General features: G+C 45.7%; 1 protein-coding gene across 1 annotated transcript; it reads right to left on the reverse strand.

Moving 5' to 3' along the window:
* Nucleotides 1-1,580: 1,580 nt before the first annotated feature.
* Nucleotides 1,581-15,430, reverse strand: NIPA1 (NIPA magnesium transporter 1). Its single transcript, XM_073664525.1, has 5 exons — nt 15,138-15,430; nt 8,831-8,878; nt 8,530-8,620; nt 7,010-7,170; nt 1,581-4,994 (listed from the first exon to the last, which is right to left on the reverse strand). Exons 1-5 carry the CDS (start codon nt 15,253-15,255, stop codon nt 4,483-4,485), a joined length of 930 nt encoding a protein of 309 aa, XP_073520626.1. The 5' UTR covers nt 15,256-15,430; the 3' UTR covers nt 1,581-4,482.
* Nucleotides 15,431-24,706: the final 9,276 nt, after the last annotated feature.

Below are 24,706 nucleotides of genomic sequence, written 5' to 3' on the forward strand. Positions count from 1 at the left end.
GTCTGAGGACTTGAGAAACCAAATTGTGAGGAAGCATGAGCAATCTCAAGGCTACAAGTCCATCTCCAAAGAACTGAATGTTCCGGTGTCTTCGTGCGCAGTGTCATCAAGAAGTTTAAAGCCCATGGCACTGTGGCTAACCTCCCTAGATGTGGATGGAAAAGAAAAATTGCCGAGAGATTTCAATGAAAGATTGTGGGAATGGTGGATAAAGAACCTTGACTAACATCCAAACAAGTTCAAGCTGCCCTGCAGTCCGAGGGTACAACAGTGTCAACCCGTACTATCCGTCGGCGTCTGAATGAAAAGGGACTGTATGGTAGGATACCCAGGAAGACCCCACTTCTTACCCCGACACATAAAAAAGCCAGGCTGGAGTTTGCCAAAACTTACCTGAGAAAGCCTAAAACGTTTTGGAAGAATGTTCTCTGGTCAGATGAGACAAAAGTAGAGCTTTTTGGGAAAAAGCATCAACATAGAGTGTACAGGAAAAAAAAAGAGGCATTCAAAGAAAAGAACACGGTCCCTACAGTCAAACATGGCGGAGGTTCCCTGATGTTTTGGGGTTGCTTTGCTGCCTCTGGCACTGGACTGCTTGACCATGTGCATGGCATTATGAAGTCTGAAGACTACCAACAAATTTTGCAGCATAATGTAGGGCCCAGTGTGAGAAAGCTGGGTCTGCCTCAGAGGTCATGGGTCTTCCAGCAGGATAATGACCCAAAACACACTTCCAAAAGCACTATAAAATGGTTTTAGAGAAAGCACTAAGGTGGCCAGCAATGAGTCCAGACCTGAATCCCATAGAACACCTGTGGAGAGATCTCAAAATGGCAGTTTGGAGAAGGCACCCTTCAAATATCAGGGACCTGGAGCAGTTTGCCAAAGAAGAATGGTCTACAATTCCAGCAGAGCATTGTAAGAAACTCATTGATGGTTACCGGAAGCGGTTGTTCGCAGTTATTTTGGCTAAAGGTTGTGCAACCAAGTATTAGGCTGAGGGTGCCAATACTTTTGTCCGGCTCTTTTTTGGAGTTTTGTGTGAAATGATCAATGATTTGATTTTTGCTTCATTCTCTTTTGTGTTTTTCCTTGCAAGCAAATTAAATGAAATGAAGAGAATAATAGCAAAGAATTTGTGATTGCAATCATTTTCAGGAAGAAACTGAGTATTATCTGACAGAATTGCAGGGGTGCCAATACTTTTGGCCACCACTGTATCAGTTGTTATTAGCTGCTGAACAGGACAGCTCCGTGTAATCTGTAGCAGCAGCTGCTAAGAACTGCACATTAGTTCCTACTTTCTTAATAGTTAATTTCTCGCTACTTTATGCTGACCTACATTTAATGAAGGGAGAAGATAAATAAAGAAAAAAAAATAAAGTATGACTACAGGATCAGACTATTCCGGGTTTGTTTGTTGTCGGTTACCATGGATACACATATGTCCATAAAGGAGCTGTAGAAACAAAACCGTAGGACATTTTCAATTCCAAGTTTCTTTTGTTTCTCATTTTGGACAATCAAAAAAAAAATAAAAATGGTTAACCTAAAATGTTTACAAAGCGAATCAAACAGTCAATGATTTTTGTTTTTATTAAACATAAAATAAAAAAAGCACCCTGTCGTAGCATGTTTGTGTGAATGAGACGTTGGCTTAGGTCACACACAGAAAAAAAATAGTCAATGCAAATTCACATATTTAACATGCAATATTCTGTACAATGCATATCTGCAAGTTTTCACAGCAAACGTTTTGCTTTTCCCACAGTTTTGTCAAGTAAATGGGTGAAAAACACCACGTTTCCCAAGATATATTCTCCAGTGCTATTCCCTTTTTGGTATGTTCAACATGGCTGTGCATGTACAGAGCAAATAATACATGTGTATAGCTACATTACAGTAATCTAAAGACACTGCCAGCCATACAGAAGCTCGCGGCACCATACGAGCAGCAGCGCCCACGGTATTTTGTTCCCTTTGCATTTGTTCATATTAATAGTCATTAAATATCACAGATCAGTAAACAGTTATCAAGTGTCTTAATGAAGTTAACACTGAGTGGTCTTAAATGTGATACCTGAGTGCACCTCGAGCATTTCACGACAGCGGTTCCTTATACCCTCGGAATGATGTCAGTGTAGAATACATAATAAGGTTCTTCATTTTACAATACAAATACATTTGTAGTGATTTTCCCTTGTCACTAGTACATTCCAATTATCATTTCATACATCTCAGTTTTAAGAGAAAAAAAAAAAATCAGTTGAATGTCGTGTAATAATACATTACTCAAATCTTCCTGTTTCAGATAATTAAAGGGCTACCTGTCTGCTGGATCAATCACTGGGGATCTCACAGCAGTAATAATTCCCTTGTATTCGGAGCACATATTTACTGGGTTAAATACACAAATTCCCCACCCCCAGGGCAGGGATAGGCTGTCAGTAGTCTGGTTCACTCACTTCCACATTAGTGTCCTCATTGCTTCCCTTGGAGAGCCCCAACCACGTCCCTGGCATTAAAGCTAGTGTCATTCAGCAGAAGGCCGATTCTAACCCCCTACACATAGCACTAACCCTAACTGCCCGCCTGCTGTTCTCATGTAGAGGACATACCTTTCCACAGCCGGCTTCCAGTTAGACCCTCCGAAAATATCCTCCTTTATTTCATCAGTAGAGTGGAACAATCAGAGGAAAAGTATAATAGAAACACGTCACCACTTCTGTATTTTTCACCCACTCCTGGTTTTGGCTGACAAATACTGAAGAGAAATACTGACCAAAACACTGAACATGTGAATGTTGCCTTACTTCGAGCTACCCCCCCAAATCTGGCCAAATTCCATTACACTAGACGTGTGGGTAGCCCAGTCCTCCTGGCCATTACTATCTACATATTTTAATCAATTAATCATAAACACATTCCCTCTATATAAAGGATACTTCCTTAGAGTCTATGTATTAGCCATTTCTTAATCATAGACTATTGACCTTTGTGGCCACATATAATGTAAGAAGAAATGACTAATAGGACCCATTGCCTTTCCTGTAAAAGTAACTTCAGTGGTGGATACAGGTGGCCACAGTGGGCGACATTAAGGCTATGTGCACACATGTTGTTTTTTTTCAGCGTCACAATTCTGCAGCAAAATCCAACTCTGGCAGGAAATCAGCTGCGTCAAAAACGCAGGTTTTGCCGTGTTTTTTGTGCGTTTTTTTCGCTGTCCTTCTGTCTCTATTTATGCATGTACATAAAGTTCTGTGAAAAAAAAAAATTCTGATTTTGGCATAGTGGGGGAGGTAAATTGAATTGTTTAGGAATAGTTTAGACACTGGCAGGGCATTGAGTTTGTATGACACCATTTATTTTCACACTATGGTCTGCCAGTCAGTAGCACTGCCATTGTTCAATTACACACCTCACTGGGCCACAGGTATTGTTCAATTTCACACCTAGCTGAGCTAATGTTTCCAATGTAAACTAACACATGAGCTAACTTTGGGCCTGTTTGCTGTCCATTTATCATAGACAGCACATGACCCAAAAATATGTTAGTCTGAATGTGTTTCGAATCCATGTGCTGTCAGTAACATAAAAATATGTTAGTCTGAATGTGTTTCGAATCCATGTGCTGTCAGTATGCAAAACATAGAGCATACAGACTGCACAAGGACTAATGCAAGAGAATGGGGTAGTTCACATGAGTGGTCTGCGTGTGTAAAAAAAATTGAAACATGCACTTTTCTCTTCCATTTTCCAGATTAGACTTGGCCATTAAACGGATGCCACATAGACATAAAAACAGACATATGAAGTATGGATAAAATAAATCATCAATTTCTGACGAAAACTGCCTCCTCTTCCCACATATGAAGAACTTCAGCTGTCTCCCTATTGTAAGCAGCAAAAATTAGTGGCAGAGAGTCAATGGCTAATACAAAGGCAGGCACTCATTAAACCCCTTTGACAGAATAGGTATTGCTTTATCTAGTGTGGGTCCCCTAGAACCTGCATAGCCCCAGGGTAACGGGATGCGATTTGAAGCAGCCTAGAAATGTAGATGCCATACTCTACAGCCAAACTAGTCCACAGAAAGATTAAATCAGCACGAGATTCATATTCTAAATAAGCAGAAATCTCAAAGCCTCTGGGACAATCAGGTTTGGCGCTGGGCTTTACTTCTACCCCTCCTCCCCTCCCCCAAATACTAGAAACTAGTCAGCAGATTAGATGAATTAAATATACCTCCAAACCAACATAAACTCAGATATGGTAACTACATACAAGTGGTCTGGTCCTCTCCAAGTAAATGTCCACCTCTTTGTATATGTTGTAGTTCTTTTCTCCAGCAGTACAAGCATAATGAGCTATCATTGCTTTTTCATTAGAGAGTATTGTTGCATTGCCTTAGTTAACAAAACAAAGTGTTAAATATTATTGTGCTTTGGCCAGTTTGACAGGGAATTGCCACTTGTCATTTCACTCTTTCTTCTCTGGCGTCTTGTTTAGCTCTCGGAAGCTGATATTAAACTCTTTAAACATTTGGATGAGGATGACTCCAGTAGACACCGTTGTGAACCCACACACCATGGCCAAGAAGTCTACTGCTCCTACTTTGGTCCATTCTTGAAAGAGAATTGCAGTTGCAACCAAGACTAATGTTGTGAACATGACATAATAAATAGCACTAAATACACAAGAGTCATAGTCTTCCAGTGCTTTGTTAATATATCGAAACTGAATGAGAATGCTACACCCCAGGACTGCTAGAAGGCAGAGGAAAAGGTACGTTGAGCTTGAACTACTTGGATTGTTGGTGAAAGCATCTTGAGCAAAAAGTCCAATGCCTTTGGTACAGGGCACAGTAAATGTGCCTAATAGAGAGCAGACACCTATGTAAACCATGATATTTTTCTTTCCATATGCTGGAGAAAGCCAAAATATTAGCAACGTCAACATCAGGAGAACGAAGCAGAGGTAACTCAGAAATACTGAAAAACAAAATATATATCATCTGATTATATGTCTGATGCATGACAAGTATATGAGCCCTGGCTAACTGGATGATAAAAACTGATAGCTCCATATAACCCTACATCAGGCTTATAGGCCTCCTGTTATATCAGCTTAGACCCATGACAGGTGGCGCATATGATGCAGGGATAGTGGCTGCTTCATTAATCAGACTGCCAGTGAGAGGCGCTCGTTCATAAGGAACCTCAGGGGCAGGGTTTATATCAGAAGTCCTACTCTTCTCTTCATTCTGCTATCTTTTCCTTACATTTTTCTACTTTCTTGTTATATCCTTACTGTATGTTGCAGAAAGCAAATAATTCTGCATCATTTTTCTAAATATTTCATAAGGTGTAATTATATATATATATATATATATATATATATATATATATATATTACAGTAATTTTCTATTAATGTGTCTGTATAATATGTGTATAATCCCCGTGTTCTGCCATCAGTACTTTGTGGCAGGTGCCATACAGAGTTGAGGCACTATAAGGGTATATTCATTCACAGCTTTTTTGATTTTTTTTTTACTGCATGAAAAACGCAGGCAATGTTTGGTGCTGTGCCTTTTTAACCTTTAAGGCAATACTGCAGTAAAAACAATGCAAATAGTGACATACTCGGTTGTTTTTTTTTTAAAAACACTGGAGGAAAAAAAAATACATAAAAAAATGCTGCATGTGAACAAGCCCTAAAGCATACCTTAACTGGTCCTGACACTTCTTTTGAAAAATAAATGGTTTTCAATCAACGAATGATATACAACTCTAGATTTTCTCACTGTAAAGAGTTAAGGTATGCATCATACGTGATACATTAACCTTATTAAAATTATTGAAGGGAACCTGTCAGGAACATGACCCCTGCACAATGCATAGTAAAGCAATATAAAGATGCCTATTTGGGCGCCATCTATTGCGCCGCATTTTTTCTTTCATCAAATTGCTCATTAGGCTCACAAATACACTGTTGGGCGTATCGGGGCACTTGCAGTCCTCGCCTCCTGTTTGCTTCTTCCTGCCAGCACTGCCCCACAAGCTTAATTGATGGCTGAGACAGAGACTTTGCTACATAATGTTATCTCAGCGCTGCACTGTCAGTGAAGAAGTGGGGGAGGTGGCATCAGGGAGAAGCTTAGGAGCCATAGACTGCAAGTGCACCGATACGCCTACCACTGCCCTTGTGAGCCTAATGAGCATAGCAATGAAAGCCGAATTCAGCACAGAGGAGAGCACTATAATAGGTAGCTTTCAGAACATTTTATACTGCTCTCTCCTGCACTACCTCTGCTTGCGCAGGCATAGCGTTACTGATAAGTTCCCTTTAAATATACCAGAAGACCCATAAGAGTTCTAAGGTGTGTAATAAATATCTAATTTTCACAGAATAAACCAAGGGGCATACATTATCCTATGTATTATTACCATTCTGGGTAATAGCCAATAATAAATAACATGAGAGCATATATTTGTCATTGAGGGGTTACTAAAGGATATAAATGTAGGCTGCCATGTAGGTCCATTGTAGCACCCAGGAAATGCATAGCCAGCTTAATCTGTTGTTGCTATAGGAGTCAGCCCCATGGCTATCAGCATTTAGAGGGGTTGTCTGATATTTGACAAACATTTTAATTGGAAAAAAATACTGAAGTAAAATTTATCAGTAATGACATTAAAAGAGTATGTCAATTCTAATGGTTATGTGGCTTAAGCAGGCTGTCCACTAAAATGATATTTATGACCTATCCCTTGACTAATATCTGATCTGCAGTACCCGTGAGTGGCCATTAAACAGTGTAACAGAGCTGTATTGTTCACCGCTGTACATCGCTTACATCCGGATGCTACTGAAGCTGGTAAGAGGTAATCGGTGGGTACGCAAGGTCTCATGGCACCCACCGATCTAATATTGATGACCTACACTAAGGATACGTATTATAGTAGTGGAAAACCCCTTTAAATGACACTTCAAGAAAGTCTGTACCTGGATTGGAAAGCTTTTCTTCAAACTCCGCTCGGGATGTTATGCTTTCGGACTTAGGAGAGTGGATGATAAGGATAATGGAGCCCACACAGCTGAGGAGACATCCCAGTTTGCCCAAGAAATTAAGCTTTTCTTTCAGCACATATGAGGCCAAGATAGACCTTCCGAACATGAAGCAAGATAAATCAATATATAGTATTCAGGAAAATAAATACCGATCATAATGTATTGGTTATTATTTCAGACATTGGGTCTTGTACATTCTGTTCGATCACATGTGAAGCGCATTATGCTTTAGATATACAGATGTCTACTGTGTACGGCGGAGCATCTTGCAAAAAATGTTTTCGACTTTTGGTTTTTTCATGTCACGCCAAAATGGGCGGAGGTGAGTCAGGGTATGGCAATGCCCATTCATCTAATTTATGATGAGCTGTGGCATACCCTCCATCACAAATCCTACTCCAGTCCCCGACTGGAGTAACATTTATGACAATGCGCCACCACTTTTCAGGTGCACCTGAAAGGGACGTGCACTTCTTAATGAATGGGGCACCTATGACTCCAATACACCCGCTCATCAAGAACGGCGTGTGATGAAAAAACATCACAGAAAAAAGGCTGCTGGATTTACCAACACCAGGAAATTATAATAATGCACTGCGGGATGCAACAGGCCCCATGATGGTCCGTGTAAATGCACTGTAAGGCTAACTGGCAGTGGTTTAAATGACTTTTAATACAGGTAGACCTAAGTAAACGATGTAATAGATTGCTCGGTGCACATAGGCTGCCATAGCTCTTGGTTTGGCGAGTACTGCTTACACAGGACTAATGCACTGCTGAGAGCAATGATTTTTTGTGCTGCGCAGAAGATCATGTCACCCGATGGACGAGCGTTTAGCTCGATCATTGGGTGGTCGGCAACCTGTTTACACTGCAAGATAATTGTGAAAAAAATCATTTTAAAGGGACTGTCAGCACAGAATGACTTAAACGTTTGGCCCCGGTCACAGGTCACTCTTTTTACAATCCTTCTCACTCATTACACACCTATCAAACTGTAGAGAGATACTACTATATACATTAATCAGTGTCAATGCTGATGTGATTACAGGACTTTATTAGCTCTAAAGTTCACTCTATAGACACACAGATATTCCCTTCAGTTAGAAATTCAAGATATTTTAGCTCTTTTGTTCAACAAAAAATAAAGGTCTGCAGTAATTAAAGTCTTGACCTACTTTACCCCAAAATAAAATGACAGTACACAGGCTGTAAATAAATGGAGCTTGTCAACAAAATAGAACACTTTTTTTCCATCCCAGATTAGGAATGTACACACTAAAGGGCACATCATAAAGTACTGTAGATAAGCTTTAATTAAATGCAAATAGAATACAAATGCAAATTAATTCTTTGTGATTAGTTTACTTTTTCTAGATTGTTTTAGACTCTCCTAACACAAAAATGCAGACTGGGAGCTATTTCATGTTCCTGCTTCTCTAGAATGGACTTACCCAAAAGGAATGCCCAGAGCGCCCAATGGCGTCACTAGCACAGCTGGAGCAGCAGTATATGCAAGGAAGTTTCCAATCTGCCCCAAAGCCACTAGAAAAAAGTTAATATAAAGTTAGGAAACATACATAACCTAAAGATCTCTTTTTTTCCCCAATAGGTTGAATATTTTTTAATTTACAATATCAGTAATGTATGTTTCATCACAGAAATCTAATAGATTAAATAGTATCATCATTGATAGTAAGTGAACAAAAATCCTGACAAAATCAGAAAATCCAGCAATGTTAATTGGTCACTTACTGGTGATTGTGCCTATCCACCATATCAGGTCTGTAAGGTAAGACACACCTTCAATAAAGAATGAGAAATATATTAAGAAACAAGCATAGATACAGCTGTTATAATTAATACTTCTAAATAATGGTTCAAGAATATTTATTAATATTTCTCAAGATTAAGGAGATACCATCGTAATTGTGCCTCAAGGTGTAAGGACATTTGAGAAACAGCCTGTTCCCACCACATTCAGAACCTACGCTCAGGCCATCATAGGGGTCATCCCGACTGATGACAGTGATATGATGGGTCATCAGTATCAGACTGATGGATGGCCAACTCCCCGCATGGGCTGGATGTAAAGAAAGAATAGAGCAGGCACTGTACAGCTGTGTAGAGAGCATTGACACGTGACCCCATTCACTGTATTATGTATCAGCAGCACACTGCGACATTTGGACGCACGATCTGTGCAGTGGCCAAAGTCGCCATGTAACACCATCCTAAGGCAAGGTTCAGACAGAAACACACCAAAGAAACTTAAGAAAAACCCTTGAATCCGGTTGGGCTTTATCCTTTTCCCACATAAGCCCATTAACCCATTGAGGTTTTCTCCCAAAATGGTCACCTGATGAACCCCAAATTAGGAGGGGAAGAAACGCTTTGGGACTGGGACTACTGACAAATAAGGGACTACTAACAGATAAGTCTTCTGGTTACAGGTTACTACATTGCTTGATACGATGCTCTGTTTAGACTGGCACATGTGTTATGCAACGATTACATGTTTGGATGTGTACTATGTTAATCAGTTTTGATTGGGGTCTACACAATATATTGTTCGTTCTGGGCTGTTATCCTAAGGCCTACTGCCATCTGTTTTTGATATATTCCTAATTTCTTTGAACAGATTCCCCTACACTGAATGTTAAGCTAGCATATGGGCTCTTATTATATTGCCTTTTCACCTAAAACCTGTTAACACGATTGTATTTTATATATCTAGACGGGGTCTCTTTAATTGATTACATATCTGTCATATTGCAAGCTGTGGGATATGGTATATTTCTGGTATGTTCCTAATCACTTGGCACAGATTCCCCTATACTGTGTGCTAAGCTAGCATATGGACTCCTAATATATTGCCTTTTTCGCCTAAAAATTATTAGCACTATTGTACTTTATATATCTAGCCGGGGTCCTTTGAACTGATTGCATATCTGTCATATTAGAAGCTATGAAATATGGTATACTTGTTACTTGTGCCAGTCTAACTGCACTGCTCAAAAAAATAAAGAGAACACTCGAATAACACATCCTAGATCTGAATGAATGAAATATTCTCATTGAATACTTTGTTCTGTACAAAGTTGAATGTGCTGACCACAAAATCACACAAAAATCATCAATGAAAATCAAATTTATTAACCAATGGAGGCCTGGATTTGGAGTCCCCCCCAAAATTAAAGTGGAAAAACACACTACAGGCTGATCCAACTTTGATGTCCTTAAAACAAGTCAAAATGAGGCTCAGTATTGTGTGGCCTCCACGTGCCTGTATGACCTCCCTACAACGCCTGGGCATGCTCCTGATGAGGTTGAGGATGGTCTCCTGTGGGATCTCCTCCCAGACCTGGACTAAAGCATCCGCCAACTTCTGGACAGTCTGTGGTGCAACATGACGTTGGTGGATGGAGCGAGACATGATGTCCCAGATGTGCTCAATCAGATTCAGGTCTGTGCGGCCCTCCAAAGAAATGCCATCCCACACCATTACTGACCCATTGCCAAACCGGTCATGCAGAAGGATGTTGTAGGCAGCAGATCGCTCTCCACGGCGTCTCCAGACTCTGTCACATCTGCTCAGTGTGAACCTGCTTTCATCTGTGAAGAGCACAGGGCACTAGTGGAAACTTTGCCAATCCTGGTGTTCTGTGGCAAATGCCAAGCGTCCTGCATGGTGTTGGGCTGTGAGCACAACCCCCATCTGTGGACGTTGGGCCCTCATACCACCATCATGGAGTCGGTTTCTAACAGTTTTTAACAGCAGACACATGCACAATTGTGGCCTGCTGGAGGTCATTTTGCATTGTACTGGTAGTGCTCCTCCTGGTTCCTCCTTGCACAAAGGCGGAGGTAGCGTTCCTGTTGCTGGGTTGTTGCCCACCTACAGCCCCCTCCATGTCTCCTGGTGTACTGGCCTGTCTCCTGGTAGCGCCTCCAGCTTCTAGAGACTACGCGGACACAGCAAACCTTCTTGCCACAGCTCGGATTCATGTGCCATCCTGGATGAGCTGCACTACCTGAGCAACTTCTGTGGGTTGTAGAGTCCGTCTCATGCTACCACGAGTGTGAAAGCACAACCAACATTCAAAAGTGACCAAAACCTCAGCCAGAAAGCATTGGTACTGAGATGTGGTCTGTGGTCCCCACCTGCAGAAACACTCCTTTGAGTGTGTCTTGATAATTGCCAATAATTTCCATCTATTGTCTATTCCATTTACACAGCAGCATGTGAAATTGATTGTCAATCAGTGTTGCTTCCTAAGGCTGCGTGCCCACTATGCGTTTTTCAAGCGTTTTTGACACTGAATTTCCGCAGCGAAAACGCTTAAAAAACACTTGGTAATACGTGCCCCATGGTCCCCAATGATAATCCGCATGTGCTGTGCACATGCTACGGAAATTTCCGCTGCAGATTATCATTGCGGAAAAATACACAGCATGCCCATTAATTTTGCGGACATGCAGCATAATCGCCGCCATTGACTTGCATTGGACCGCGTGACATCCGCAATCACTGCATCTGCACATGCGGATATCACACGGTTCAATGTGTGGATGGTACCCGGGTTTGGAGAAGAGGAGACACTCCTCCAGACCCAGGTACCATAGAACCTGTTAAAAAAAGAATTTAAAATAAAAAATAAAGATTATACTTACCTTCTGATGGCCCCCAATCTCCTCAGCGATGTGTCCGGTCTATTGAATGGGTCACGGTGGTGTGAAAGGACCTGCCACGCCGTCATTTAGTCATGTGACAGGTCACGGGACCACTGACGTCGGCGGTCACGTGACCTGTCACATGGCTAAATGACGTCATGGCAGGTCCTTTCACACCACCGCGACCGATACAACAGACTGGACGCAGCGGAGAAAACATCGGAAGGTAAGTATAATCTTTATTTTTTACCATTCTTATTCTTTTTTTAACTATTACTTGGTCACACTATATAAATCGATGCCGGTTGCATGGATTTATATAGTGTGACCAAGTTGTCAAGCACTTTTCCAAGTGATGCTAAAATCGCTTGGAAAAGCGCTTGATAACCCGCATACAGAAATGCATGCAAAAACGCTTGACAAACGCTTCTACCTGGTGGGAAAAATGCATGTAAAATCCGCATGTAAAATCCGCATGTGTTTTTCCTGCCAGGGAGAAGCGGAAAAAATATGCAGCATTTCTGCATCGTGGGCAGTTTGATTTCACAGAAGTTTGATTTACTTGGAGTTATATTCTGTTGTTTAAGTGTTCCCTTTATTTTTTTGAGCAGTGTATATTCATATATTGTACTTTCCCTTTATCCATATAATCAGTGCATGGAATACTTTAAATCATTTTTTTTCATTCAGCATATTAACTGTAACATGACTGTCTGCCTTTCATCATCAATTGATGTTTTTTCTATAAATGTGTATGTCTGTTTAGGGGTGGATAGGTACACGAAGGGATAGCCGCCGTGGAGCAGGGACACCAAATCGACTTGCTAGAGTAAAAATCTCCGCTGACAGGCAGGTTATCAGCCCTTTAGTGAATTATAGGGCATGCCTGGATGTCTGTTGTCTTTCGTGTATCTCAATACCCTTCCCCCATATATATTTTATATGCTCTTGATGGATTTTCTGCCTATATATATTGTTATGGGTACTTTTAAATATATTGATTGAAAGTTATTTTTTAAGGGGTTTTCTTTAGTTTCTTTGGTCTGTTTCTGATTGATACACCCCACTTGTTTACCTTGCTTTTGGCATTTTGTCTTTTTCTAAGGTTCAGACAGAAGCATATACAGACCACAATGTACAGACAGCGGGTCTCCTGACCCACACTTACAGCCTCATATATGTCTATAAGGCCTCATTCAGACGTCTGTGTTGTATCCATTTTTTTCACGGATAGAACACGTACCCACTATAATATATGGTGCTATTCACGTGTGTCTTTTTTCATGGACTGTGTGTCCAGTATCACGAATGACAAGTGGCAATACAAGTGTATGGGTCAGTGAAAAACACGTACAATACATGGATCCGTCTGCTGTCCGTAGGGTCTGCTGTCCGTATTTAACATTGCAAAGAATAGGACAAGCTTTGACATTTCTTTATTCATTTATTCATTCATGAAAAATACGGACCATACACTGCCGGTAAACAACAGCCACACGGACCATACACTGCCGGTAAACAACGGCCACACGGACCATACACTGCCGGTAAACAACGGCCACACGGACCATACACTGCCGGTAAACAACGGCCACACGGACCATACACTGCCGGTAAACAACGGCCACACGGACCATACACTGCCGGTAAAAAAAGACACACGGACCATACACTGCCGGTAAAAACAGACACACGGACCATACACTGCCGGTAAAAACAGACACACGGACCATACACTGCCGGTAAAAACAGACACACGGACCATACACTGCCGGTAAAAACAGACACACGGACCATACACTGCCGGTAAAAACAGACACACGAACCATACACTGCCGGTAAAAACAGACACACGGACCATACACTGACAATGATGGTAAAACAGACACATGGATCATATACTGATCCAAAACACTAACATTTTACAATGACATGTGAACGAGGCCTAGTGCTATAATTCGGGTTGGTAGACCCGCAATCAGTCTATGTTAGTCAATCCTGGCATTTCTCATTCCTCTGTAATTCGTCCGGTAAACGTATGAAGAAACTGGCAGTAGGATGTTACCATTCTTCTTGTCCCTACACAGTCCGGCAGTCTTGGCACGGGCGATACTAGTAAACCATGGAGACAAGTAGAACAGTAACTTATTCGTACATTACTAGGAGGAATAACAAAGGACTTACACACTACTGATCTTTCCTCCGAGAATATAGGCCTGCAGTTGTAATGGGAGATTCCTATTTGGATCTGTTTGAGATTTTACCCAAAACGTGAATCGTGCAGATTTTGCAATATTTCAGGTAATAGGGTAAAAATCAAACTCATCTGCCCTCCCAGCACATCAGCAGAATCTGCCAGGGATGGAGGTGGTATATAGGGCATCATTTATTTATGATGCTCTGTTCAGAAGTCTGGGAGTTGTGGTGCCCAGGGTGAGTAGGCTGCCCTGTCACTGCAGTCAGTGGCCTCACCTGCTCTGTGGCAGGATGGTACTGCATCAATGAGTGGTGCCAACCACGCTCCCGGGGCCGCCCTGCACAGTACCGCAGGACCAGCCTCCGGGGCCGCCCTGCACAGTACCGCAGGACCAGCCTCCGGGGCCGCCCTGCACAGTACCGCAGGACCAGCCTCCGGGGCCGCCCTGCACAGTACCGCAGGACCAGCCTCCGGGGCCGCCCTGCACAGTACCGCAGGACCAGCCTCCGGGGCTGCGCTATGCTGCAGGACTAGCCTCCGGGGCTGCCCTATACAGTACTGCAGGACTAGCCTCCGGGGCTGCGCTATACAGTACTGCAGGACTAGCCTCCGGGGCTGCCCTGCACAGTACTGCAGGACTAGCCTCCGGGGCTGCGCTATGCTATGCTGCAGGACTAGCCTCCGGGGCTGCGCTATGCTGCAGGACTAGCCTCCGGGGCTGCGCTATGCTGCAGGACTAGCCTCCGGGGCTGCGCTATGCTGCAGGACTAGCTTCCGGGGCTGCGCTATGCTGCAGGACTAGCCTCCGGGGCTGCCCTATACAGTACTGCAGGACTAGCCTCCGGGGCTGCGCTATACAGTACTGCAGGACTAGCCTCCGGGGCTGCGCTATTCTGCAGGACTAGCCTCTGGGGCTGCGCTATACAGTACTGCAGGACTAGCCTCCGGGGCTGCGCTATGCTGCAGGACTAGCCTCCGGGGCTGCGCTATGCTGCAGGACTAGCCTCCGGGGCTGCGCTATGCTGCAGGACTAGCCTCCGGGGCTGCGCTATGCTGCAGGACTAGCCTCCGGGGCTGCGCTATGCTGCAGGACTAGCCTCCGGGGCTGCGCTATGCTGCAGGACTAGCCTCCGGGGCTGCCGTATACAGTGCTGCAGGACTAGCCTCCGGGCTGCACGCCGCCCTCCTCACCTCTGGTGCGGGCTCTCAGGATGCCTTTCTTCTGCAGCACGAACGTAGAGCCATTGAGCAGACTGGAGAAAACTGCCACACTCAGCCCGAGGAAGGGCAGCTCGGCCGGGAAGTCCATGGTGACAGTGCCGCTCAGTGCCCGGTCTGCAGCCGGGTGAGGCTGTCTCTTCCTGACACCCGGCGCATGTCAGGCCCCTTCCGGTATCACCGTGCGGCTCTGCACGCGCTCACACACCGCTCTGTGCCGCACTGCCATAGCAGCCATAGGGATATTATGCGGTGGCTTTTTTTTTTCTCCCAACTTTATTGCTATGATAAATTGTTACAAAGGAACGTTGTGTCACGGCTGACATTCTCATGGTATTATATAGTATGAAGAAAATTAGGAGACAACGCAGTTTTCACTCACTAGGTTCCTTAGGATGTGTTCACATTGAATAGTTTTGCTGAGGTTTTGGAGCGAAAACACCAAACTTTTGAACAGTTTTGAGTTTTTGGTGAGTTTCAGCTCCAAAAGCTTAGCCAAAAGCCTCCATGGGAGTCTGAAGGGTTGTATTCACACAGAGTGTTTTTTTACAAGGGCTTTGAAGCGGATCTACTTAAAACCCACATTAAACGCTACCTCCAATACCCTGACGTGGATCCACTTCAAAATCCTCATAATAAAACTCTAATTGTGAACCGTGTGCTGATTGCAATGTGGTGTTTGTGGTTATTACAGGCAGAACATATAGAAGCATGTTCACAAGGCGCATATTTTATGTGGAAAAAGCCAATGGGTAGTGGCTTTGTAAGAAGCATTTCAAGGTCCTGGAGTGGCCTAGCCAGTCCCAGATCTAAACCCTATAGAAAACCTTTGGAGGGAGTTGAAAGTCCGTGTTGCCCAGCGACAGCCCCAAAACATCACTGCTCTAGAGGAGATCTGCATGGAGGAATGGGCCAACATACCAGCAACAGTGTGTGCCAACCTTGTGAAGACTTACAGAAAACGTTTGACCGCTGTCATTGCCAACAAAGGATCTATAGCAAAGTATTGAGATGAACTTTTATAATTGACCAAATACTTATTTTACACCAAAATTTGAAAACAATTTCTTTCTAAATCAGACAATGTGATTTTCAGGATTTGTTTTCTCATTTTGTCTCTCATAGTTGAGGTCTACCTATGATGTCAATTACTGGCCTCTCTCATCTTTTTAAGTGGGAGAACGTGCACAATTGGTGGCTGACTAAATACTTTTTTCCCCACTGTATATCCATTTGAACCATCTGTACGAGCACAGATTTTTACACAGCAGATTTAAAAACTGTTTACAGCCACGTTCACACTTTCAGTTTGTGGTAAGTTTTTAACCTCAGTATTTGTAGCCAAAACCAGGAGTGAGTGAAAAACCCAGAAGCGGTGACGTGTTTCTATAATACTTTTCCTTTGCTAGTTCTCTCCTGGTTTTGTCTTACTGAGGTAAAATACTGACCGTGTGAACGTTGCCTAGTTTGGGGTATGTGCACACACCATCTCTGTCACACATGTTCCGGCTAATCTTAGCATAAATGGTAATAATGTGTGTGGGGCCGCAGTTCAGACTGCAAATCCACAGCAGAAATCAAGAGGACAGTTTTTTATTTCTGCCGCAGATTTTAGCGCAAATACCCATTGACTTTTTCCACATAAAATATGCGCCTTGTGAACATGCTTCTTATATGTTCTGCCTGTAATAACCACAATTTGAATTGTGTTATGTGGTTCGAAAAAATACCAGAATAGGAAATGCACTGAAGACTTCACTCGTTAAGACTGGAATTGTACATGCCCATCTTAATGAAGGGCGTTTTGGGTTTAGATTCATGAAAAAGCACACACCACTAAGTATTTTCGGCTCATCTTCTCAATGGTGCGTGCCTCTGTGTGCCTCGCCAGAAATTCTTCTCCAGTCAGGGAATGGAGTAACATTTCTAAGTTAAAGGGGACCTGTCACCAGGTTTTTCCCATATAACCTATGGCCACCACCTTTCATCCCCATGTGACAACATTCTTAATGCTGTACATATGACTCCAATTCGACCTTAAAGGAAAAAAAACACCTATTTTTATACTCACCTGTCGCACGGTCCAATGGGCATCGCTGGTCTTCATCCAGCGCCTCCTCTCTTCTTGAGATGCCGTCCTCCTTCTCTGCTTCGCGAGGATGCCAGTTCATATGTCATCCACATAGTGTCCCCCTCCGGGCTCCTGCGCAGGCGCACTGTGCAGAAAAGTACTTTGCTCTGCCATCGGAAGTGCAGAAAGAACTCAAAAACAACAGTCAAAGTCACAGACAAGTAGCATCCATGTCACTGTTGATAACACCATGAAAGTGAAAAAGGCCCTCACTGAGATGCAGAGCTCATCAGTGAGACCATTGTTCACAGCAGGGTGCACAGTATGCTCCAGCTTGATCCTTTAACTTTCTTGGACATGTCTAAAACGCCATGCAGTGGTATGCTTTCCTGGCTTCCCCACTGACTGGATTAATTTTGGAAAGGGTGAGCTGAACAATTTTGTTTATTTGAACGCACAGTAAATGCATATGATTTCAAAGTCAGAGCAGGCGTAAGGTGGGGTTGAGTGTGGAGAGCTGAAGAACTTGCCAGGACTACACCAGGGGACTTACTACATCATGTGCCAGTTGCCTATTTAAGAGAAGTGTACAGGAACTCTAGTGCCATAGAGTTTCTATTTTGGCTTCTTATCCGAAGTCTTGTGGCAAGGCCCTTTAAATGATCGATATTGACTTTTAGGATTGCTACCCACAATCAATGGCACTGGAGTTTCTATCCCTTTCCTCTCTGAAGAGAGTATTTGCATATTGAAATTCCCAGGGGAGCATTGCATGGCCTATAAGTCTCTCTACGCCAACTTGGTGCTCTCCACAAGGAGAAACCTTAACCCTTAGATCATGTGCATAATTTAATAAAAATGATATTCTCTACAATGAGAATTTTATCTGCAGGCAGTGGCAATTCTGCCATGAGGCGGAATAAGCATCTAGACTCAGGTGGCACCAAGGGGTGAATCTCAGGGGGCGGCATTTTTCTGCTCCAATCGCCTCCTCCACCCAAGAGTCCAGCTGTGGGTCGCATCAGTCTACTATACTTTTAACAGTATTGTAAAATCAGTTGCAAAGGACTGGAAACAGGAGTAGGTGAGTATAAGTTTTTTTTATTATTATGTAGCTGGCTATCTGGGAATTATACTCTGTATATGCAGCTGTGGGGGACATCATAATTGTGTATACTGTGTTTAGGGAGCTAATATACTGTTTATAGGGAGCTGTGGGGTCTATAATAATTTACATAGGGAGCTGTGGGGACATCATACTGTATATAGGAAAGCTGTGGGTCCCTCATACTATATATAAGGGGATATGGTGGCATTATATTGTGAATAGACAGCTGTGGGGGACATCATACTATGTATAGGAGGTTATGGGGGCCATCATACTGTATATAGGAAGTGGTTTCTAGTGGCCATCATACTGTGTATAGGGGGCTGTGTAGGACATACTATATAGGGGAGCTGTGAGCCCATCGTACTGTAAATAGGGTGCGAGCATCATACTATATATATACGGAGATGTGTGAACATCATACTGTATACAGGGATCTGTGGGGACATCATACTGCATATAGAGAGCTTTGGGGACATCATACTTTATATAGGGAGATATGGGAACTTCATACTGTGTATAGGTAGCTGTGAGTGCCATCATACTATATATAGAAGCTGCGTGGGACATCATATAGTATATAGGGAGCTATTGGGACATTATAGTGTATATAAGGGGCTTTAGGGTATTATACTGTATATAGTGAGTGTGACAGCACAGCTTTTTTTCTTAATTATCCAGACATATAAATCCATCTGCCATGAGTCGTACACCTTTTATTTTTATGTTTACTTTTGCACTTGTGTTTTTCTTTGGTTGATCAACCAAAATGAATGTTGATCTCTTGAGTCGATATTTGGTAATTGATGAATGGCTGTTATTTATATCTTATATCAACTCCTACAACGCATCTGTGACACCCCAGGGGTCTGGTTGCCACAGTGACAGAGATGTTATGTCTGAGAGCAGGTGGGAGGTCCTTTGGTCAGGGATCCTGTGCATGCCACACCTCCTGCCCAGTCTTGGGAGGGGAAGAACTTCCCCTATATAAACCCGGGGCTGAAGCAGGGTTAGGAGTCCAGGAGAGTAGAGACAAGAGACAGTCATAGGAAGAAACAGCTGGAGCTCAGTGGGAGCAATACTACTACGAGTCAGGGGCTGGCAGCTGCAGAGCTCGCCCTGACTGAGAAGCTTTCTTACCGGACCCGGCGTCCGAGGCTGTGGGGACTAACTCTTACCCAGCAGCAGAAGCCGACCGGCAGGGGATTTCAGGTCCTCAGGCCCAGAAACCCGAAGGCACGGTCACACGTGTGGGACCAGCACCGCCATCGTGGAGAGGAAGCCAATAGAAGGCCCCGAGTCACCGGCCATACGGGTGAGCACCACACGGCACACTCAGGGACGTGGGCTACTTATATCCGCTTCTAGCAAGGTAGCCAGAAGAGTACAGTCAGTTTAGGAGGCCTACAACTCCGCCTGGCCAGGGGAGATCCCATCTGCTCAAGGACTGACCAGGCCCCGTTCGCTAGCAAGTACTCCGGGAGGGTCTATCGTTGTTACCAGTAAAGACCCTGAATTACACCGCACCGTCTCTGAGTGGTTCCTGCTACCCCCATCTTCCACGTCGGCTGCCCTGAGGCCATACCCCTCCCGTTGGGGGTTATACTATCACGCTGCACAATTCTACACCGGCCTCAGCGGTCTGCCCTGCAGCGGCAGCTCCATAGCTGCAAATCAACGGGTGGCGTAGTCGACACTCAAATAACATCTATCAAGACTGCCACACACTGAGTCTGACCCCCTGGGCACGGACCGGGTCCCCGCCACTCGGAGACTACAACCCTCATCTGATCCGGTTCCGGGTAAGCCCCCGTGCGCGAGACGCTGCGCGACACAGCAGGCCCAGGGGCGCGTCAACTTTGGCGTAGTCGGCAGGATTTCGTGCCCGCAACCACCGGGTACTGCGTGCCTGAAAAAGACTTTTTGAACTTACCTGTGGTGAAGTTTCCCGCCGTCCGGAGCCGATTCCCGCCAATCAGACGCCATCTTGGACCGTTTCCCGCCATCTTCTGCCTTCTTCCCGCCATCCGCAGCTGCTTCTCGCCATCGGACGCCATCTTCGGGACGCCGCACAGGAAGAAGAGGGGTGTGGACGCCGAAAGAGCGCGAGATCCGAAGCTCCGCCCCACGCTGACACTGCGCAAGGTCCTGGAAGGGAGGAAGAGCGACGCTGACGTCATCGGAGCGCGACGCCAGGTCCTCAACCCCGACGATCGACTGCGGAGCCGCGGCCTACGGAAGAAGAGCATCGCAAGTCTTTACAGGTTTCCACCCCAGGGAAGATCCAGCTGGCATCCGGACCGGAGGACATCCCGTGGCGTCGACCAAGGAGGACCCCACCGGCCAGAGGAAGACCCAGTGACCGATACAGCGAGGACGGACGACCCATCTGCCGCCGCTGCAATCAACCCGGACATATGGCAAGGTACTGTTCTTTAAACGGGCACAACCTGGGGTAGAGGGCCAACCCCCAGGAAAAAGATCACCAGGCCCATCGAACTGGCGCGACAGATATGTGGGAGGACGTCCAGTCTTGCCTGTGGTACTGGATGGCATTCCCATGAGTGCCCTACTGGACACCGGGTCACAGGTCACCACCATCCCGTACGTGCTCTTTAAGCAGTACTGGAATGACTCGGATATTACCCGCTACCCTGACGACGACTTGAGTATCATCGCCAGCAATGGCCAGCCCGTGCCACAGATCGGATTTAAAGAGGTGACCATCAAAATCGGTAGAGTCGAACTGGCAGCACAGGGACTGATCATTGTAGATATTGACAAACATGAGAGTCACCCAAAAATAACTCTAGGAACTAATGTAATTGAAAATTGTCTTGCAGAGGTGATTTTCCTTTTACAGCAGGTTGCCAAGAACGCCAGCTCTGGCGAGCAGCGGGTGCTCCAGAAAGAGATCCGGGCACTGATGCGACGGCAACAGGTGGAACTCTCCGGCGGTGAGATTGGTAGCGTAAGAATGTGTGACCCTTTTCCTATTGCCATGCCCCCAAAAAGTGAAATGATGATTTGGTGCCGGGCAGCTATTGGTCTGAGAGGTAGGGATTACCAGGCAATGGTAGAACCAGTTTACTCGGACAGTAGGCCCACCATTTTGACAGCACGGGGGGTGGTTGATGTGCGCCATGGGAGGGTGCCCGTTCGCATAATAAATATCGGGGAAAGGGAAGTGTACCTGCCCCGGTATGCCACGCTAGCCAAATTATATACCATTAACCAAAATTCTATACAATCTGTGGAACCCTTGCCTCCATCTCACCCGGAGGAAGGTAACGGCTCTAAGAAAAACATGGAGGACTGGTGTCAGCAACTACATCTGGGTACTGACTCCACTCCCTCACACCAGAAACAAGGAGTCTATCGGGTGGTTCAGGAGTACGAGAGAGTGTTCAGTAAACACCCGTTAGACTTCGGGCGAGTCAAGGGGGTAGAACACCACATCCCCACGGGAGACCATCCTCCTATAAAAGAGAGGTATCGACCCGTACCCCCTGCCCACTACCAACACGCCAAGGGGATGCTTAGAGACATGAAGGAGGCTGGGGTGATCAGGGATAGCTGTAGCCCCTGGGCAGCTCCACTAGTCTTAGTCAGAAAAAAAGACAACACCATGAGGATGTGTGTAGATTACCGGAAAATCAACCGTATCACACACAAGGATGCGTACCCCTTACCAAGGATAGAGGAGTCATTGGCTGCTTTAAGATCTGCTAACTTCTTCTCTACCTTGGATCTCACTAGCGGGTACTGGCAGGTTCCTGTAGCAGAGGCGGACCGGGAGAAGACCGCATTCACCACCCCGATGGGACTTAGCGAGTTCACCTGCATGCCGTTCGGACTCTGCAACGCACCAGGAACCTTCCAACGACTAATGGAGTGTTGTCTGGGCCACAGAAACTTCGAGACGGTGTTGTTGTACCTGGACGATGTCATCGTATATTCCAAGACGTATGAGGACCACCTGAAACACCTGGCGGAAGTGTTCGAAGCTCTGGCGAGTTACGGCCTAAAGGTGAAACCCTCCAAGTGTCACCTCCTGAAACCAAAGGTGCAGTATCTGGGACACGTGGTGAGCGCTGACGGAGTGGCTCCCGACCCTGATAAGATCACCGCAATTAAGGAATGGCCAAGCCCCTCCAGCCTAAAAGAAGTGCGGCAGTTCCTCGGGTTGGTAGGCTACTACCGAAGGTTTATTCCCGGTTTCACCAAAAAGGCAGCACCTATGCAGGACCTCCTGATAGGCCAGTCCCGGAAGGCCAAGAACCAGAAGCCGCCCTTCAAATGGGAGGAGCTGGAAGAAGAGTCCTTCCGCCAGCTGAAGATGGCCCTCACGGGGGACGAAATCCTGGCGTACCCGGATTATAGCCAGCCCTTTATCCTCTACACCGACGCCAGTAACATCGGGCTAGGAGCCGTACTGTCCCAGATCCAGTAGGGGAAGGAACGAGTAATCGCCTACGCCAGCCGAAAACTGCGACCCACCGAAAGGAACCCCGAGAATTACAGCTCATTTAAGCTAGAGTTCCTGGCCGTAGTATGGGCAGTCACCGAGCGCTTTAAGCATTACCTCGCTTCTTCCCGGTTCACCGTGTACACGGATAACAACCCGTTGACACACCTGGACACGGCAAGACTCGGTGCCCTGGAGCAGAGGTGGATGGCCCGTCTGTCCAACTACGAGTTCACAATCAAATACCGGGCCGGACGCTCCAATACCAACGCGGATGCCCTGTCCAGGATGCCCAACCTGCCGGACGAAGGAGAAGATCCGGAGGGACTGGAAGAAGTTGAACTCCCTGCGTTCCACCGTCATGGGACTATCCAGTATTCCCACCGGGTAAGGAGTAAGCAGGCTGCTACGTTGAACCCCTTACCTCACTACAACTGGGCGGAAACGCAAGACAGCGACCCTGCCGTCCGACTGGTGAAGGAGATGCTGACTCGCCCGGAGGCTTGCCTTGAACCAGACGCTCCGGAGGAAGCCAAACAACTATGGGCAGAGAAGAGTCGACTGTTCCTTTACAAGGGGAAGTTGTGCCGCAGAATGGTTAACTCCCGGACGCATGAACTACTCTGGCAAGTAGTGGTGCCACGAAGAGACGCAGCCATGGTGATGGAGGCATACCACGACGGAGCTGGACACTTCGGGTGGAAGAAGCTAGAGTTCCTGCTGCGCGAGCGATTCCACTGGGTAGGCATGAGGGGAACCATTGAGAAGTGGTGCAGAGACTGTGGCCCGTGCAACCTGAGAAGGAAGGACCGTGCCAGCCAGAAGACTCCCCTGCAGTCCATCGTCACCCGGCAACCGTTGGAACTGGTAGCCTTGGATCATGTAAAACTGACCCCAAGCAGAAGTGGCTACGTCTACGCGTTAACCATCGTGGATCATTACTCCCGGTTCTTGGTTGTCGTCCCCGTCAAGGACTTAACGGCTCAAACAGCAGCTAGAGCCTTCCAGCAGCACTTTTACCGTCCACACGGGTACCCGGACCAAGTGCTGACGGACCAGGGACCTGCCTTTGAAGCGGAGGTCTTCCAGGAATTCTGCAATCTGTATGGCTGCCGGAAGATAAGGACGACACCCTACCATCCGCAAACTAATGGACTTTGTGAGAAAATGAACCAGGTGGTAATGGATCTTTTAAAAACGTTGCCCCTGGAAGAACGCAGTCTGTGGCCTGAGAAGTTGCCCGATCTGGTGGACCTATACAACCACATCCCGGTAGGTTCCACCAACTGTACCCCGGCTTACCTAATGAGGGCAAGACCTGGTAAGTTACCTGTTGACCTGGAAATGGGAGTCCTGACACCCGAGGACACTTCACCAGAAACAGACTGGGACACGGAGAGGCAGCAGCAGTACCGGAGAGCGTGGAGCGAAGTCTCTGTCAGGCTAGGGAAAGACAAGAGAAAACTTACAACCAGTATGCTCCCGCTGTTCCCCTGGTACCCGGAGAGCAGGTCTTGAAGAGGAAGAGATGGCTCCACAAGTTGGACGACCAGTGGGAAAAGGACCCGTACACCGTACTGCCCTCAAGCCACGAGAACCCGAAGGTTTGTATCATCAGTAAAGACGGAGGGGAAACCACAGCTATTGTATCCCGGGACCACCTGAAGAAGTGTCCCGAACAACTGAGGAACCCTGAAGAGGAACAAGAAGACCATCGACCCGTAGAGGAAAGGGAAGATATGGTTAGTACTGTGCTCGGGGACTTCCCTCGGTCTTGGACTCAAGTCAATGGTGCAGTTGTGGTACCCGTACTCACCTTCCTCCAACCAGCATCCCAAGCACCTACGGAGCAACAGGTAGAGCTGGAAGAACAGCCGGTCCAGGAGGCAGAAGAC

Source organism: Phyllobates terribilis, unplaced genomic scaffold, assembly GCF_046119375.1.
Source record: "Phyllobates terribilis strain yellow unplaced genomic scaffold, ASM4611937v1 Scaffold_2__4_contigs__length_985480577, whole genome shotgun sequence".
NCBI lineage: Eukaryota > Metazoa > Chordata > Amphibia > Anura > Dendrobatidae > Phyllobates > Phyllobates terribilis.

Excerpts from the sequence above, each read along its gene's own strand:
- NIPA1 (XM_073664525.1), bottom strand. The coding sequence starts at position 15,255 with ATGGACTTCCCGGCCGAGCTGCCCTTCCTCGGGCTGAGTGTGGCAGTT. Across the intron at positions 8,621-8,830 it reads GTGGATAGGCACAATCACCA|TGGCTTTGGGGCAGATTGGA; the intron begins GTAAGTGACCAA and ends ACTTTTTTCTAG. Across the intron at positions 7,171-8,529 it reads GCTCTGGGCATTCCTTTTGG|GTCTATCTTGGCCTCATATG; the intron begins GTAAGTCCATTC and ends CATGTTCGGAAG.